The 16,889-nt window shown below is 37.0% G+C and overlaps 2 protein-coding genes across 5 annotated transcripts; one reads left to right on the top strand and one right to left on the bottom strand.

The window, feature by feature from the left end:
- The first annotated feature begins 8,021 nt into the window (after positions 1-8,021).
- On the top strand, positions 8,022-12,661 carry LOC113277189 (protein AUXIN SIGNALING F-BOX 2-like). 4 transcript variants are annotated; one of them, XR_003324780.1, is made up of 5 exons: positions 8,022-8,995; positions 10,047-10,542; positions 10,630-11,419; positions 11,683-11,776; positions 11,892-12,661. XR_003324780.1 is itself a non-coding variant. In XM_026526358.1 (4 exons), the coding sequence occupies exons 1-3, from the start codon at positions 8,544-8,546 to the stop codon at positions 11,386-11,388; spliced, it is 1,707 nt and encodes a 568-aa protein (XP_026382143.1). In that variant the 5' UTR covers positions 8,022-8,543; the 3' UTR covers positions 11,389-11,419; positions 11,683-12,661. The 4 variants fall into 4 exon arrangements, 2 of the variants coding, with proteins under 2 accessions (XP_026382143.1, XP_026382134.1); XR_003324777.1 differs by having other exon boundaries at positions 11,596-11,776; XM_026526358.1 differs by having other exon boundaries at positions 11,683-12,661.
- On the bottom strand, positions 11,622-12,102 carry LOC113340541 (leucine-rich repeat extensin-like protein 1). Its single transcript, XM_026585675.1, has 3 exons — positions 12,045-12,102; positions 11,889-11,945; positions 11,622-11,785 (listed from the first exon to the last, which is right to left on the bottom strand). Exons 1-3 carry the CDS (start codon positions 12,100-12,102, stop codon positions 11,622-11,624), a joined length of 279 nt encoding a protein of 92 aa, XP_026441460.1.
- Positions 12,662-16,889: the final 4,228 nt, after the last annotated feature.

Below are 16,889 nucleotides of genomic sequence, written 5' to 3'. Positions count from 1 at the left end.
CGTTATATTGGCTATTGTAATACCAGTTCGACATTCTACTACAGGGGTGTAAGTTGTCACACAAAATAAAACCCACTGACAGGGGATTCGTGGGTGGATAAAGTCTTACCTCCCGAACCAGACGGGCGATGAACCGTTGAAGTCGACTCAGGCCACCAACTCCAATGTCAGTGTACGAACCCGAGGGGCCGAGACAGTATCGTAACTGTCGTCCTTCCCTGCAAACAGTTTATATTTAATTTTTAACCCTTCCTTAGGGTTTCAAAATAATAATAATGTCCAGTCCAAAAATAAAGTCCAAAAATAAAAATGTCCAAAACAGAAAAGAAAAATTACAAAAATAAAATCTTATTTACAGTTTCTAAAAATAAACAAATTAACTATATACAAAATCTTATTCTACACTCCTTTCGGATTCCTCTTTTATTTCCTTCTTTGGCGATGCTTTCCTTTTATAGCAATTTTTCTTTCCTTGTAGCTCCGCTCCAAATCTGAAAAGAATCGAAAAACACCAAAACGCGTAAAAAAGAACAAAAAATAATAAAAATAAAAATAAAAATAAACCTAAAACAAATCTAAATACAAATCCGCATCGGCGGCGCCAAAAATTGATGTAGTTTTGAAAGTGATAAGTAGAGTGTTCGTTTCTCGGACTTGTTGAGATTGATTTCAGACTTAAAAATAGAAAAAAATATATATACAAAATTTTGTCACAATAACGAGAGGTATTGAGACTCGGGATTCCACCATAAACACATTCATGTGATTCATATATTTATTACAAATAATTATAGCTCAAACAATATTGACTCTAATTCTTTGCCAAGGTAGATTTTTAAAAGATTGACAGTAAATCACTAGCATGACGCATCAAAAGCACTTAGACCAAGCGTACATCATCATACGACATCACAATCAATTAAGAAAAATCATAAAACGATGATAATAGTGCAAGTAGTCATAAAATAATTAAATATAATTACCACATGAATGAAATATAGCTTCCTCCGTTGTCCCGGTGTTGGGGTTTAGCTTCTCATATCGAAAACACGCACAAAATAATAATCCATAGCTCAAAAAGGTGTTTTATTGAAGAAATTGCTTAACACATAGATTTGCAACGTTGTAAGGGTGTTACAGACGCCACTGTTACAACGTTCTATGACTGTAGAAAAACGATAGTCTTATGCTGCAGCAGAATTGCGACTATTTTTGTTCGTCCAATGATCTTCGTGTTCTTATTAACTGCAGCAGCAACAATAATTCTCTGCACTGCTTTCCTTCACCTCTGTGGCCTCCCAATTGACCCCCCAACTCTCTATCCCTTTTCTGGAACTCGAACCAACTTATATATACCCAGCAGACAAAAAAATACCGATTTAATCTCCAATTTTCCTTTTCGTGCAAGTTACGGATATTTCCTATTTTCTTTCTTCTTTACGCGTCAATCACAAATGAATTCTTCCAAACCCTTCTAAGGATATAGTGAAATATCAAGGAAGATATCCTGCCTGTTTTTACACATAACTTCCTCAAATAAAACCAACACAAACCGTGTATCTCTCCAAGACTCTGTTTTGTCTAAACTCGACGTAAACTCCTTTTTTTTCGAATATGGCCGCCATACATTCCTTGTTTTGGACTAACTGGATTATATCCATCATATTCCACTTCCAATTCCAACAAATTTGCTCCAAAAACACGATCTAAGTCGTGTTTATCTGAAACAGGGCCGACACCTTCTCCGAGAAGATATCTTCCATTTTTATCGACCTGAAGCTCTACTCTGACGTGTATAAATACGTATTTATCCTCCCTTCAAGTTGGCATATCGAAGTCCCCCTTCCTATCCCATAAAACTCGGCTTCCAACTACTCAGATAATCTTCACGCAAAAAGAATTATTTTCCCGCCATTTCTGGTTTTTAAATGATGAAGAAAGGTTGCCCCTTATCCAGTACACGAGTGCGAATATCCATGAGGTGTAAATAGCAATTAGGGTACCCCTTAATAATTGAGATGCCCCTTACCCAAACTGAGAGTCCGAATAGTAAGTATCCTCCAGATGTCTTTATCAACTTTTCGAGCTGATTTCCACACACATGTTTATTTCTCCAAAAACACCTATAAAACAATAAAATAACCAAATAAATACAAAATCGAGCACTAACAATATATACAATTGAGATCAAAATAGACACATAAATGCTTCTATCAACGTGTGATGTTCTCGCACGCTTATGTTGGGTCTTCTCGCACGTGCTCTTTAACTTCGGCTCCCGCACTTTACTTGTGACTTTATGATGTCATCATCTCCGTCATCCGGAATACGCTATGTGCGAGTGAGTTCGCCCCCTTATAATGATACCCCTTCGCGTGATAACTACGTGTGCGATATTTTACCCCTACATTTTACCTCTTCTCTTAGCGATCTTTATTCTAGAAAGAGCGATGAGAGAAATTCTTCTTAGTCACCTCATCGCGCCCTTGCATAGCATTTTCCGCACCCTAAAAACTTTTCATATTCTCTTCAACCGACAAGTTTTCGGATTTTCAGTGTAACCGTTCACACGTTCTCATCTTTGTACTTTTACCGACACCTCTCCTCTTCCACCTGGTCCAACCAGTCATCTTCTTTCCTATTTAATCTTGCTGGAGAGAGGAATTCACCTTTTTCTTCCTCACCAAACTTTTTAATTTTTGCCTTCTCTGAATCTTCATCTTCATTCTTCCTGCTAGTATTGGCCTTCTATGGATTCTTCACACAGGTTCATTTTATTTCTTCTATTATTTTTTCTGTAGTATATAGTTTTTCTGTTATTCATGCTTTTTACGCTGTCACTGTTGTTCTGCTACTGTTCTTCATGCACCGCCTTTATTGTTTTGTTGTTGTTATTGCTCTGCTGCTGTTATTGCTCTGATAATTCCCATACTGGTGCTGTTACAGCAAAGTTCCTTCCTCCGGATCTCGTTTCACCGTTCCAAACCCTAATTCTTCTTCAGGTCCAAAGATGACAAATCTCTCAAGAGGAAGCATTCGCATAACAATGTAGTAAGAAACACCTTATTCTTTTTAAACAATATTGTTGCCTTTGTTTCTTATCTGCATTGTTATTCGTAGGATGACACGAGAGAGGGCGAAAAAAATCCTAGAAGAAGCAAGAAACCTCCTACAATTAATACTCACATGGACCTACCTAGTTTCAAAAAGAAGCCTAGGTCCACACAATAGGTGTCTTATGAGGGGACTGCCCCTGTCACTCAAGAGAATACAGTCGCTTCTGATCAAGCAAATACTACCACATCTTCACCATCTATTACTTATTATCAAGAGAACACTATCGCATGTTCGTTATCCTCTACTCCTTCGGATAATTTCGTTCAGAATCCTTGCAAGGACCTTATCCTTTTAACTTCTCCGAATCTCTCTTCCTTTTCAAGAATGATTTCCACTTCCCAGGAATTGAGTGCAACCACTCAGGCTATCACTTTTTCTACTGAGGAAGTCATTGCATCTTTGCAAGATATGCCCATATCTGCCTCTTTGACTATTCCCACATCTACGGACTATTCTATCTCCTCTCCTTCGAGAATTTCCACCGCTATTCCTTCCACGAGTACATTATTAACCATTTCTCCTCTTCGCATAACTGCTTCATCTCAGGAAAAAATTATCACTTATGAGGCATGTGCCTCTAATGTGGCTGGTTCAGGTACAAGACCTCTTCTTGATATTGTCCATTTGGACACGCTTTATTCAAGTCGCTGAAATCGATGCATATTCTTATCCCATTGTTCTTTTTCGGCACCACCGCCATGTTCTCTATCCACTCTGGATACTTTGCTAGTCGAATTATTCCTGCGTCTAGTATCTCTGCAACTCAACTTCTATTTGCGGGTGATATGTGGTTGTTATTTTCCTTATTCAATGCTTGAATGGCCGCACGTCCTTCCTGATATCTAATCTGTGACATGCGATATCAGAATCTATACCTGGCATTTCATCCATGTCCCATGCGAAGACATCGTTATATTTTTTCAGAAGGTTAACTGTTTTTTCTTCCTCTTGTGCCCCCATTACGGTTCCTATCCTTATCATCTTGGGCTCCTCTTCAGTTCCTATGTTTACTTCTTTAATTGGTTCTGCTGCAATAAAGTTTGCCTTTGGTTCACCTAGCGGGGATGGCTCTTTGATCTCCTTTGCTGCTGCATCTTCTTCATCTGGGATTTCTCTTGGCATTCCTCTGCCTTCTTTCGCTCGCACCATGTACACCCTGAATTCTTCTTCTCTCTTTAACTGCTTTTCCTTTCTCCATCTATCTTTTCGCTTTTTCTCTCTTCCTTCATAGTTCTTAACATCTAATTGGTTATAGGCTTTTGCTCTTTCTGTGTCGCCTCCAATTTTTCCTATTCCGCTTGGCATCGGGAAACGTATGCATTGATGTAAGGTTGATGCCACGCCTTTTATACCATGCAACCATGGTCTTCCCAAGAGCATGTTGTACGGTGACTCCACATCCACTACGCACAATGTTACCTGCATTTCTATTTCTCCTAGCGTCATATTTATAATTACCTCCCCTTTTGGTTTTGTTATTGCTTTGTTGAAACCATGGATGTTGTACGTAGACGGCATTAAGTATGTGTCGTTATATCCCATGTCCTTGAATGTGCGATAAAACAAATGTCGGCTAAGCTCCCGGTATCTACCAAAGTTCTTTCGACCGCCCATTCCTTTGAGTCTTTCGCATCTTTATCCTTCTCCACCTTTCGTGCAGGTATAGTTACTACCAATGGATCTGTTCGCCCCCAACTTCTTTGTGGTATATCGTCCACTTCGAATATGATCCTCTGTTTTTGCCATTCGTGCATGGGCGACATATTCTCGACAATTAAGATCTTCCTTCCTTCATAATCACGTTTATGGATCTGCCTTGTAATTCCTACATGAAAATCTATGACATCCACAGCTGATTTTGTTATCATATTACACTGTAGACGCTTGCTTCATTTATTCGCTCCGATGGTCTTTATCACTTTTTTGGATTTGCTCGTTTCATGTTGCATACACATGATTGTTTGCTTTGCTTTTCGCATCAATTCGTTCCCCTTTTATCTATAGACAACCTCAATTAGTTTTTTCCTGAAATATGAATAATTTTTCCAAATACCTCTAAGAAAATCCTCTTTCAAATCTACAAAGTTTGTTTTTTGAAAGAAAACTTATAATATTTAGGATTACTCTATATATTCGAAACCAGCAAAATTAACCAACATATTTCTTTTATAAATCGAAACCTTTCACAAACTTTTCCTAAATTAAACCCCGTTTTGATGAGTGAACCTAGAAATTGAAACTCAGCGAAAATATTTAGAAATTCTTTGTAATCATTTTAAATTTTTCACAAAAAGGTGTAATCCCTTCTCCAAACTGTATTCTAGCGCCAAAATGTAGTTGCAGGAAATCCCACAACTACATTCCTTGAATAATCTATAGACTAAACTATATAATCATGACGAAGAACACTTATAAGAATTTTATTAAGTTTTAGAAATCCATACAAAGAAAGAAGATAAAATCCTGACTTGGGGAGAAAATAACTTTCCTTCTCCTAAAGTTCTATCTCAACTCTCAAAAAGATCTCTCCTAACACAGTGATAGTTGGGCATATATATAGGAGTTTTACATAGTGGAGGACAGGTAATAAAGCCCCTATTTTCGGATCTGACGTGCAATGTTCTCGCACGCTTATGTTGGGTCTTCTCACACGTGCTCTGTAACTTCGCTCCCACATTTTACTCGTGACTTTATGACATCATCAGCTCCGTCATTCGAAATATGCTATGTGCGAGTGAGTTCGCCCCCTTATAATGATATCGCTTCGCGTAATAACTACGTGTGCGATATTTTACCCCTACATCATCAGAGATTGTTTTGATGATATTTGAGTTGTTATCTTAGAGAACGAAATTTCGGGCGATTTTTGACCGAATCAAATCGGTTTTTACCGAGACATGCGATTTTTTTTGGCAGAATATCGTATCGCGAGAAGTTAGTTTTTGTCTCGCTCCACTAGTGATACCGGAATAATCGGTGATATCCAGGCCGAAATGGCCGAGATTAACTACACATTACGTACCTGGTATTGTGGATTTGTTTTCTGATCGGTTCATATTGTGTATTTGTTTTTTTCTACCAGAAGTTTGCGGTCACTTGTTTAGTGCTCAAACAGTCCAACTGACATGATGAATATAATTACCTTCAAGTTTGACCTACCAACCAGCATTAACTAATAAATGTATTTGAAAGACGAAAACATTAAATATTCACTAAAGAACAAATAAATCAAAATTTGCAAATGTGATTGATTTAGAGTGTGAAGTTTTTATTAAGAACATAAGGTAAAATATATCAGTAATGGAGCATACTTGTGTGACACTACTAATCAGGTGGAATCGTCTGCTCATTTATTTAATTCATCAGAGTTGGTTGATTTGGTATTGGTGTTCGAATGCTAAGTTATAATGGAGATTTTCTTATTTGGATTAATCTGAGTTGTGCTACCGAAAATAAATATTCAGTATCATATGCTGGAAGATTTCGAATCACACAAGTGAGGTTGATTTTAATAAGGCTAAACTAGACCTTATGGAATGCATAAAGGGAATCCAAATCTTCTGAGAAGGATTATAAAGATATATATACTATGAAATATCGGTGTGTAAAAAAAAATAAAAACAGATGTAATAGAGATCAAATTAAGGAGGTTTTTCAATAAATAAGACATATATAATGTTTTTTGTTAATTTATTCTTTGACTCGAATGGATCCAAATCATGTGTTAAGTTTGAGTCAGGATGCGAGTCAGATCTGACTCAAAATAAAAACTAAATGATCTGATATCTGGTTCGAACCGTGTCTAACGTTGTCGATCCAATGACGCGTTAATCTAGTCCGAGTCAAATTCAGCACCAAATCATCAAAAAAACAAACATATTCTACATATTGCCCCAAGACTTCTCTTAAATGTAGGCCATGTTTTTATTAACCATAACCCATTTAAAATAAATTCTTTATATAATCAAACTAACCTTTAAATTCATTACTTATAGCCCACAAAATTATACATAATTATTATACAAAACCCATATTAAAGTTGATTATTAAATTCCTAAATCAATAAAAAAAAGATTATTTTTTTGATTAATGTTTTTGAAAAATAATCAATATCCCCAATCAAATATGGTGCAATCATGATTGAGAAAAAATTATCTTAGAGAATTTCTTTTATTGATTGTGTTTATGGAGTTTTAGAAAAATGGTTTTTAATATTATCATGATTAAGAAAAACTTTTGAATGGAATAATTAAAATACACATTCCTACTAATTTTAATATTATCATGATTAAGAAAAAATAACAATTCTTGTACCGTTCAAATGAACGATTTTAAAACTGCCTAGACACACAAGGCTGGGCCCCACTACCAGGGGATTTACAGGGGGCTGGATTCTCGTGAAAACAGCCGTTTAGTGAGGATTTGATTCATTTAACGTTCATTTGAAAAAGATTGTTGGCAAGTAAAATATGGTATTCAGATGGCTATATAGCAATTTCGTAAATTCTGCGGCATCATTAAATGGAAGTTGATCATTTAAAAAAACAATAATGATTGGTATTTATCTCCCATTCAAAAGTAAAAATGATTGAATTTTATCCACACAAATAAAAAGCAGAGTAAAACAGTAAATTCCCTGACACAGTCTCTGGTCTTCGCAGTAATTGAATAAAAAAGCAGGGGTAAACAAATCATCCACTTTACTTTACCTTTTGTTGGAAATCAGAAAGATAATGACATATGCATCGGTCATCAAACCAACGATTCAGATTCAACACCAGTTACCAAAGCTAGTTTCTATCCGTTGGATTAAAGGTAGAAAACTTAACCATGGTTAGTCAAAAAGGGTTCAAATAGTTAGTTAAAAACAAAAAAAGAACATCTGGTTCTGTATTTTACAGACAGTGAGAAGAGGAAAAAAAAGAAGAAGAGGGTCTTTGAGTTTTGAGTTTCTCTCAGGGAAGCTGAATGGTATATTCTGAATCTGATCTTGTTTATGATTTTTATTGAAATTCAGCTCTTTCTCAAACTTGGGTTGTGATTGGATTTTTGTTTGAGTTTGTATAACTCTAGATTCAGATTCATCTTACTTCATTGCTTCTCAAGGTTAGAATCATAAATGTTTGAATCTTTTTGGTCTGTAGTTGATGTAGAGAGCAGATAAGAACTCAAACAAGTAAGGGTTTCAAGATTTTCTTGTTTTTTTCTTAGTATTTGATTAGATCTCATAGGAATTGTAATTTTTTTTTTTTTGTAAAAGTGAAAAATGACATCTGTGGATCCAATGGGGTTGTTTAGTTTTAGGGTTAAAGTTGTTTAAATTCCTTGTTGTAATCATGTTGATTCAAAAATGGAAGTTCAAGAAATTTGTACAGTTCAACAAAGTTGAAACCCTAGATTAGTATGTTGTTGGCTGTATTTAAAAAATGTCTGATTTTCTTGAGGAGGTGTTGGAGTTAGTATTTGATTTCCTTACATCACACCAAGACAGGAATGCCGTTTCTCTTGTTTGCAAGTCATGGTTTAGAGTTGAGAGATGGAGTAGGGAAAGAGTTTTTATTGGAAATTGTTACGCCATTACTCCTGAAAGATTGATTACTAGGTTTCCGAGAGTTAAGGCTCTCACATTGAAAGGGAAGCCTCATTTTGCTGATTTTAATTTGGTTCCTCATGATTGGGGAGGTTTTGTATATCCATGGATTGAAGCTATGGCTAAGAGTTATCCAGGGCTTGAGGAGCTTCGGTTGAAGAGAATGGTTGTCTCTGATGATAGCCTTGAATTGTTATCTCGTTCGTTCCCCAATTTCAAGTCGCTTGTACTTGTCACTTGTGAAGGGTTTACTACGGATGGACTCGCTGCTATTGCTGCTAACTGCAGGTAAAATACATCTTTCTGGTTCTTGTCTTACTTTTGTATTGGATTGGACATGTTTGTTATTGTTGTGTCCTGTGGGCTCGCGTGAATCCTGATATTGTTTTTATTATCTTCAAAATAATGTGTGGGCATGTCTTCTTGAATGTTGTCTGTCACGGAATCTGTGTTGAAAGTATGGGTATGGAAAAATCCATCAATTAGACAGCCGTAATGGTAGATGCATAGTTCTTGAATGTTACATCCTTGAATGAGATCCTTACCATATGATAGTAGAATTTAGATAGATTTAGAGAAATGCAGCAGAATTCTTACTTTGTTATGGTCATGAAGGTGGTTCGCTTCTAGTTGTTGTATGTGATGTATTAATTACAAGTTACAAGAAGAGCCCTCACAGGGGAGCCAAGAGAGTCCTGGAAACCATCCATTTACTATATAGACGAGATTGGCTGGCTGAATGGACTAAATTATGTGATTGCTTCCAATGGGGTCAATTATATTTCTATCCTCGCATGGTTCACAATTTTTTTTTTAATAAATCTAAGCAACATGTGCCGACCAAGCATATTTAAACCTGTAACTTGGTCTCGCTACTTATCAACTATCTAAAGGAAGTGGATTGCTAGGTTTTAAGGGTCCGTGAGCTTGTCTTTTAGCTGGCCTCTTCTCTTGATTTGTCGTTTAAACTGTAGTCACCTCCATATATGAAACTAGAGGAGAAAATCTCATCCAGATTGTAGTTCTTGACGACCTGAACTACGTGAAAACACGTTTGTCTATTACTTGTTTTTTTGTTCTCTAAATATTGCTTCCTCTATGGATTATCATTTTTGGGTGTTCTGTCATAGATATGGCAGTCACACTATGCATCTGTTCATGCACAATATTTGTTGTAAACTGCTTATAACTCATATGCTCTACATTTACTTTGTACTATGGTACAGGTTTCTTAGTTGTTCAAACTTATTTCTCAAGGTTTATGACTAAACTGTATTTCATAGAAAATGCAAGTTGGGGAGCGATAATTCTGTTCTTATGCCGTGCTTTATTTATATAGGGTTCTTAGAGAGCTGGACTTGCAAGAAAATGAAGTTGATGATGAAAGGGGCCACTGGCTGAGCTGTTTTCCACAAACATGCACTTCTCTTGTCTCTCTAAATTTTGCATGTCTAAGAGGAGAGGTTAATTTAGGAGCCCTTGAGAGGCTTGTGGCCAGATGCCCGAACTTAAGAAGTCTGAAGTTAAACCGCTCAGTTCCCCTTGAGATGCTCCAGAGAATCTTAACTCTTGCTCCTCATCTCCTGGACTTGGGCACTGGTACGTTCATTGATGAACCTGAGTCTGAGACCTACGAGAAATTTTCTAAGGCCGTCATCAAATGTAAATCTGTCAGGAGTTTATCAGGGTTTTTAGAGGTTGCTCCTGCCTGCTTACCTGCTATGTATTCCATTTGCTCAAACCTGTCTTCCTTGAACTTGAGCTATGCACCAGGAATTAAGGGTACTGAGCTCATCGGAATAATTCTTCGCTGCAACAAACTTCAACGACTATGGGTCCGATCTCTTAACATACTTTTGTTAATCTTATCCTTGAGTTCTCTCCATTATAATTGATAATTAAAGTTTTCATTTCGTATGCAGATATTGGATTGTATTGGAGATAAAGGGTTGGAAGTTGTAGCTTTTATTTGTAAAGAGCTACAGGAGTTGAGGGTGTTTCCATCCCTTCATGGTGCAGAGAATGCATGTGTAACGGAACATGGGCTGGTTGCTTTATCCATGGGTTGTCCGATGCTTAATTCATTGCTATACTTCTGTCATCAGATGACAAATGCTGCCCTCATAACTGTGGCTAAGAACTGCCCCAATTTCGTTCGCTTCAGATTATGCATCCTTGACCCTAAAAAGCCTGACCATGTCACATTACAGCCACTAGATGAAGGCTTTGGAGCAATTGTTGAGTCTTGCAAGGGGCTCAGACGATTGTCACTTTCTGGTCTTTTGACCGACCGAGTATTCATGTACATCGGGATGTACGGGGAACAGTTAGAGATGCTATCTGTTGCATTTGCGGGGGATAGTGATAAGGGAATGCTTTATGTGTTGAATGGGTGTAAGAAACTCCGGAAGTTGGAAATCAGGGATAGCCCGTTTGGTGATATGGCGCTTCTGAGAAACATGGGGAAGTATGAAGCAATGCGATCCCTTTGGATGTCATCTTGCGACGTTACTCTCAGAGGCTGCAAGACTCTTGCGAATACAATGCCGAAGCTCAATGTGGAAATCATGAATGAAAATCAGGAGAAATTAAATGATAGTCAGAAGGTAGATAAGATGTATGTATACCGATCCCTAGATGGACCTCGAAGGGATGCTCCCGATTTTGTTTGGACCTTGTGAGTGAACTGGTGACATTGCTGCCTTGTGTTAGGTATGTACTTTATGGCTTTGTTGGATTTTTCGTCTTTCAAATGTTTTTCTCTGTACCTTTTCTCCTACGACCAATGAAAAGTTATGTTAGTTGTTTTCAGTAATTAAGTATTGTCTAGTTGTTCTGACTATACATTATGGAAATATTCTGGTTATGATCCATGTATATTTGCGTAGATGATTACGATTCTTGTCAAGGATATCTACCATCCTTTTAGAAAAGGGCAGCAGCCTGAGTCATCATCTTCCTGAACCTGTTGGTAGGGCTGTTGAGGTGGTGGACCACCATCATTGAAGTATCCCTGAAATCCAGGTGGTGGTGGTACTGGAGAGTATGATGCTGGTGGCGGATAAATTGGTACGTACCCTGCATTTCAGACGTACGAAAAGAAACTTGTTAAATCTGAGAAGCCCATGATAATGAAGGTGTTAGTGGAACTAAACCCTCAAGGTTATGATCATGATAATACCAGGTGGTGGTGGTACCGGAGGATATGATTCTGGTGGTGGATAACTTGGTGTGAACCCTGCATTTCAGACAAAAAAAATAAAGTTGTTGAATCTGAGAACCATGGATATGAAGCTGCTAGTGGAACTAAACCTAGAGGGGATGATCATGATAATACCAGGTGGTGCGTAGGCATCATCTGACTCCTCGACAACGGTAACCTCCTTATAACTCATTTTTTCTGCTGAAATGACCGACTTCAAATTGCAGAGATCAACAGAGAGTTAGCCTAGAAATGATACTAGTGAGTTCAAGTTCAAGAGTAGTTGATACGGTGTGTAGAAATGAAGACCATTTGGTGAGATATAGCATGTGAGATGGTCTAAATGGAGAAAGCTGCTGTACAACAAGGGATTTGGCCGTTGGTTGGTTTATGTCTGTCTGTTTAGCATGCAATACCCACCCACCAGTCTTGTCAATTTCTTTCTTTCATTGATTGGATGTTAGCATATGCTTCTTTCTTTTAAGCTAATGAGATCGGTGCACTCACTGAAATCTCATGGCCCTTTCTCCATACTGGCATTCTATCACCAGTAAAGATGAACATTCACGTTGGGAGTGAGTTATGCGAGTAAGACATGAATGCTATTGTTTGGTTGTCATCCTCAAAAGGCCTGCAAAGACGCTTATTGAACGATGATTTGCATAGGCCATTTCGAGTCCTTTTTGTCGCGCATCTTTTCAAGTATCTCCATCGTGTAAAGGCTGTTCAATTTATTTCATGAATTACAACAAGAACACTGGATGAGACATGGAGTTGGTGGTAAAGATAAACCATGAACTAACTGCAGGGAACAAAAACACAAATTTTATCCCCTCAAGGAAGGTGCATGGTTGCTCCGGTAGTTGTTAGATCCTCATCCCCGGGACAGAATAAGCAAGCAACAGAACATGAAAATACCCGGCTTTGCTAATAAGTCACCAACCCGAATCGCCCGGCGATGTAGTAACAACGCCCCAAGCAGGAAACACAACTGTAAAGAGAAACCAAAATGAGATTAAATCGACGATCGAATGAATCATGGGGGAATTACTAAGAAATATCGTAGTCTTTGTATATTCTACCATGAATCAAGCACATAACAACAACCAAAGCACCCATTAGTACAACAGCACACGTGTTCTTCCCTTGGTGGATTCATCACGTCTGCAATATAAGGGTCGCTAATTGGGATTTCTTGTTTCAATGGGATGCGAGTCTCATCAAAACTCATCCTCTCCGACTAAAGATTACGCTCTAATTGCAAGTGACTAGTGTGTCAACTTGATATTCGAGATATATACATATACATATAGCATGTCGATGCACAAAGACTAGTAGCTAAATAAAGTGACTAAAGTATAAGGGCCTGTTTGGTACAGTTTTGAAAAACAGTTTTCAAAAATAGTTTTCCACTGTTTTAAAAACATACCCTTTTTTCCTTGTTTTCATTTTCTAAAAATTGTTTGGTAAACTGTTTTTGAAAACAAGGAAAACAAACTAAATCGGATCAAATGTAAAGATTCGTCTAAGAGATAGTGATATTAGCCATGACTCACTTGCAGTCATTCCCCGTCTCTTACTTTGTTCTGAAAAGAAGAAAAGAATAAAGAAAAGAAAAAAAGAGAAAACACAGAAAACAATAATTTGTTGTTTTCATTTTTTTGTTTTTAAAAACAGAAAACAGATAGAAAACATTTTCTGAAAATGTCCTTACCAAACGCGTTTTCTCCTGTTTTCTGTTTTCTCTGTTTTTAAAAACAGAAAACTGTTTTTGAAAACTATACCAAACAGGACCTAACTTTTCTCGATCAACTGGTCTCGTTCAAGAATACTGCTCTGACGAAGTGCACATTGAGATGGAGCACACTCCAGCAAGCCCCTAGTTCAAGAACCCCTAACAAAACTGGGTCATGAAATAACATTCAGCAATATGCGTCAAGAAGAAAATATTATAGGAACCCCTTGGACTCCTCCTTCCTCTGCAATTTCTATCCATCCCTCGGAGAAGAAGCCTAAGGTGTTCCCCTTTGGTGGTTTGATGGAGAATTTTTGCGTTGCTCAAGGATGAGTTTGTTATCCAATGGCAAAGACAACCTTGGGTTGGGTAAAATCCCTACTGTTTGTTGGAAAACGATTAATAAAAAAATAATTTTTTAAAGTTTTAATAAAAATTATAATTTATTGTTTTTTTTTGTGAATGAAACTTTTTAGTCACATATTGTGGAGTTTCCAATTTTTAGTAGTTTTAAAAAACTATATAAACTTATTAGTCCCACATTATGGAGTTTCCACTTCTTAAATTGTTTTATTCCATTATATAAAGAAATTCACTACTTTTGTAAAATCTACGGGAAAGGGGTTGCTCAAGGACCCCTAAGGGAAATATTTTATAGCGTTTCTTAAGAGTTCGTGATTTTCCTTAACGGTTTTTTCGGAGTTGCCAAGCTCAAGTTGAGCATCTACTACATATGCTAGTATTAGGTGTAGTAGGGTGTTTTATCCTGGAGATATCCGTCCTGTGAGGGCTATAGCATCACTCTTGAGTGTAGCCAGACGCTAATGTCTTAAGGGCAACGTGTTGAACACGTGACTCACTCTGTTTTTCCAAAGTTTTGCCTTGTTGTTGTTGTGGAGATATGAGAAGCTCGTTCGTTTCGTCAATCGATCAATTCCATTATAAAGGAGATAAGTATCAATAACTTTTGCTTATTTGATTTTTTCTTTATTTTAATTATTGCACCCAACAATCTTAAGACAGTATAATTTGTAATAATCGAAAATGGTTGGTTGGTTTGTGAATCATGGATGTTAATTGTGGAGTGAAAAAAAAACAATTATTTGGTCAGTTGTAGAGTTTCGAGATTATCTCTTAACCTAGAAGGAATTTCGATGAACCCTTTTGACACAACATAGTAGACATCCTGATAGTTACCCACGTAAAATTTCAGAATTTTTGGAGTTGTAAAAGTATTTTTTTGATATTTTACAAAACAAACAAATGTTCCTGAAAAATTCTGACGGACAAACTTTTGTTGTTAACTAAAGTATTTTTTACGGGGTAATCATGAGTTTTTTGATATGGTGGTTGAAACGAAGTTTGTAAATCTAGATATTATCTTCAAAACTCGTATTTTATCTTCCGTTTCGGAACTAAGGTTTGTGAGATGTGGTGTATTAGGTGATTGGGAAATTACCGTATCCGTGGTCAGAGTAAAAACGAAGATTGTGACATGAAATTGAAAAGGAACATGGCTACCAGGCGCATGTGGATGAACACAAGTCTTCCAAAGCTGACAAAGGCGGGAATATCAAACACAACTCTAACCTAGTCTTCATAAGAAAGGTATGTTTCGTAAAACTGAATCCGGCGTTACTTTAATTAAGGGTGATTGTTATGTTTGTAAACTTCCGGGCCATACGGTAATAAAGTGTAGACAACATAAAACCTTAATAAGTAGAAAGTTAATGCTAATTTAGTTGAAACAAATTAGAACGAGTTCATTGACATGATGTCGGAAGTTATTTTAACAACCAATGTGAGAGACCAGAAGGTGGACTCTGGAGCCACCAAGAATGTTTGTTGAAACAGAGACCTGTTCACCTCCTATCAGAGGATAGGGGATGTCGAGAAACTCTTTTTGAGTAACTCATCTGCAATAGAGGTTGCATAAAAGGAAAAGGTCGAGCAGAAGCTCATATCTGTAATACTCTCACATTGAAGTTTTCATGTTCCAAGCATATGCAAGAATCTTGTATCTTGTTCTATTGTAGATGGAAAAAGATTTAAGATCTTAATTTTTTCTGGAAAACTTGTTGTAACAAGGCAGTTATTTTTTTTAAGCAAGAGTTATAGGACTTTGGGTCTATATAAGCTTAACGGAAAAAACTGATGATGTGAACATAGTTGATTCTTGTGCTTTCTTTATGTGATTGATTGTTTTATGTGGTAAGTTTGTAACCGTAAACTTATAAGTCAATGCTTAACTGGATAGCATAGGCTGCGTACCCAAATTTAGTTTGGACTTTGAACACAAAAGTGCAATCTGTGAAGAATCAAATTTGCTTTAAAACCTTTTAGCACAAATGTTCAGAGTAATTCTAAGCCTTTAGAATTAATTCAGTTAGGCCTAGATGACATGAGTTCAACCTAAAATCATTGTGGTAAAAGATGGTTTATAACTTCCGTAGATGATTGTACGAGGTACTGTCTTGTATACTTGCTTAGGGATAAGGATGATGCCTTAGAAGCCTTAAGATGTATAAACTTGAAGTTCAAAACCAATTAGAAGCCTTGAACATAACAAGTGTATCCTTAAGAAGATGATAATTGTCATGTTGATTAGTTCAGGATTACCTGCGGCCTTGTGGGGGGAGGCAGTCATGTTAACTAGTATATCCTGAATAGAGTACCCTTAAGGATCATATAAAACTCTATATGATTTATGGATAGGTAGATGACCTTCTTATGAATGCGTCGAAGTGTTGGGGTGTTTGACTAAGTTTTCCATTCGTCTTCCTAAAAGAAGTAGATAGAAAACCAAGAATGTTGATTGTGTCTTCATATAAGGTATGCTGAGTATACTTCTACATATAGATTTTTGGTTGTGTGTTTTGATTTTTTCAGACTTTGGTGTGATTTTTTCTGACTTTGGTGTGATTACGACTACATAATCTAGGGATGCTGAGTTCTTTGAAGATGTTTATTCTTAAACCTGTACCTCATTAGAGATGTGTTGTTGATCCCTAGACTTCTTATTAAGCCGACTTCATAACATGCCTAGCTTAGTCTAAGCCCCGGACTTGTAAAGAAGCCTTGATATCTACTGAAACCCCATTCTGGTAAGAAGCTTCATTTAGTGAAATGGACTCAGTCCGTCAGAACCTAACTTGGGAGGTTTATAGTTTACCTCCAGAGAGTAAGACCATGAAATGTAAATGAGTCTTTAAGAGGAAACATTAGGTATATGGAACTGTAGAAAA

Source organism: Papaver somniferum, chromosome 1, assembly GCF_003573695.1.
Source record: "Papaver somniferum cultivar HN1 chromosome 1, ASM357369v1, whole genome shotgun sequence".
Taxonomy (NCBI): Eukaryota; Viridiplantae; Streptophyta; class Magnoliopsida; order Ranunculales; family Papaveraceae; genus Papaver; species Papaver somniferum.
Note: the sequence above shows the minus strand (reverse complement) of the source record. Positions and strands in the feature narration are given on the sequence as shown.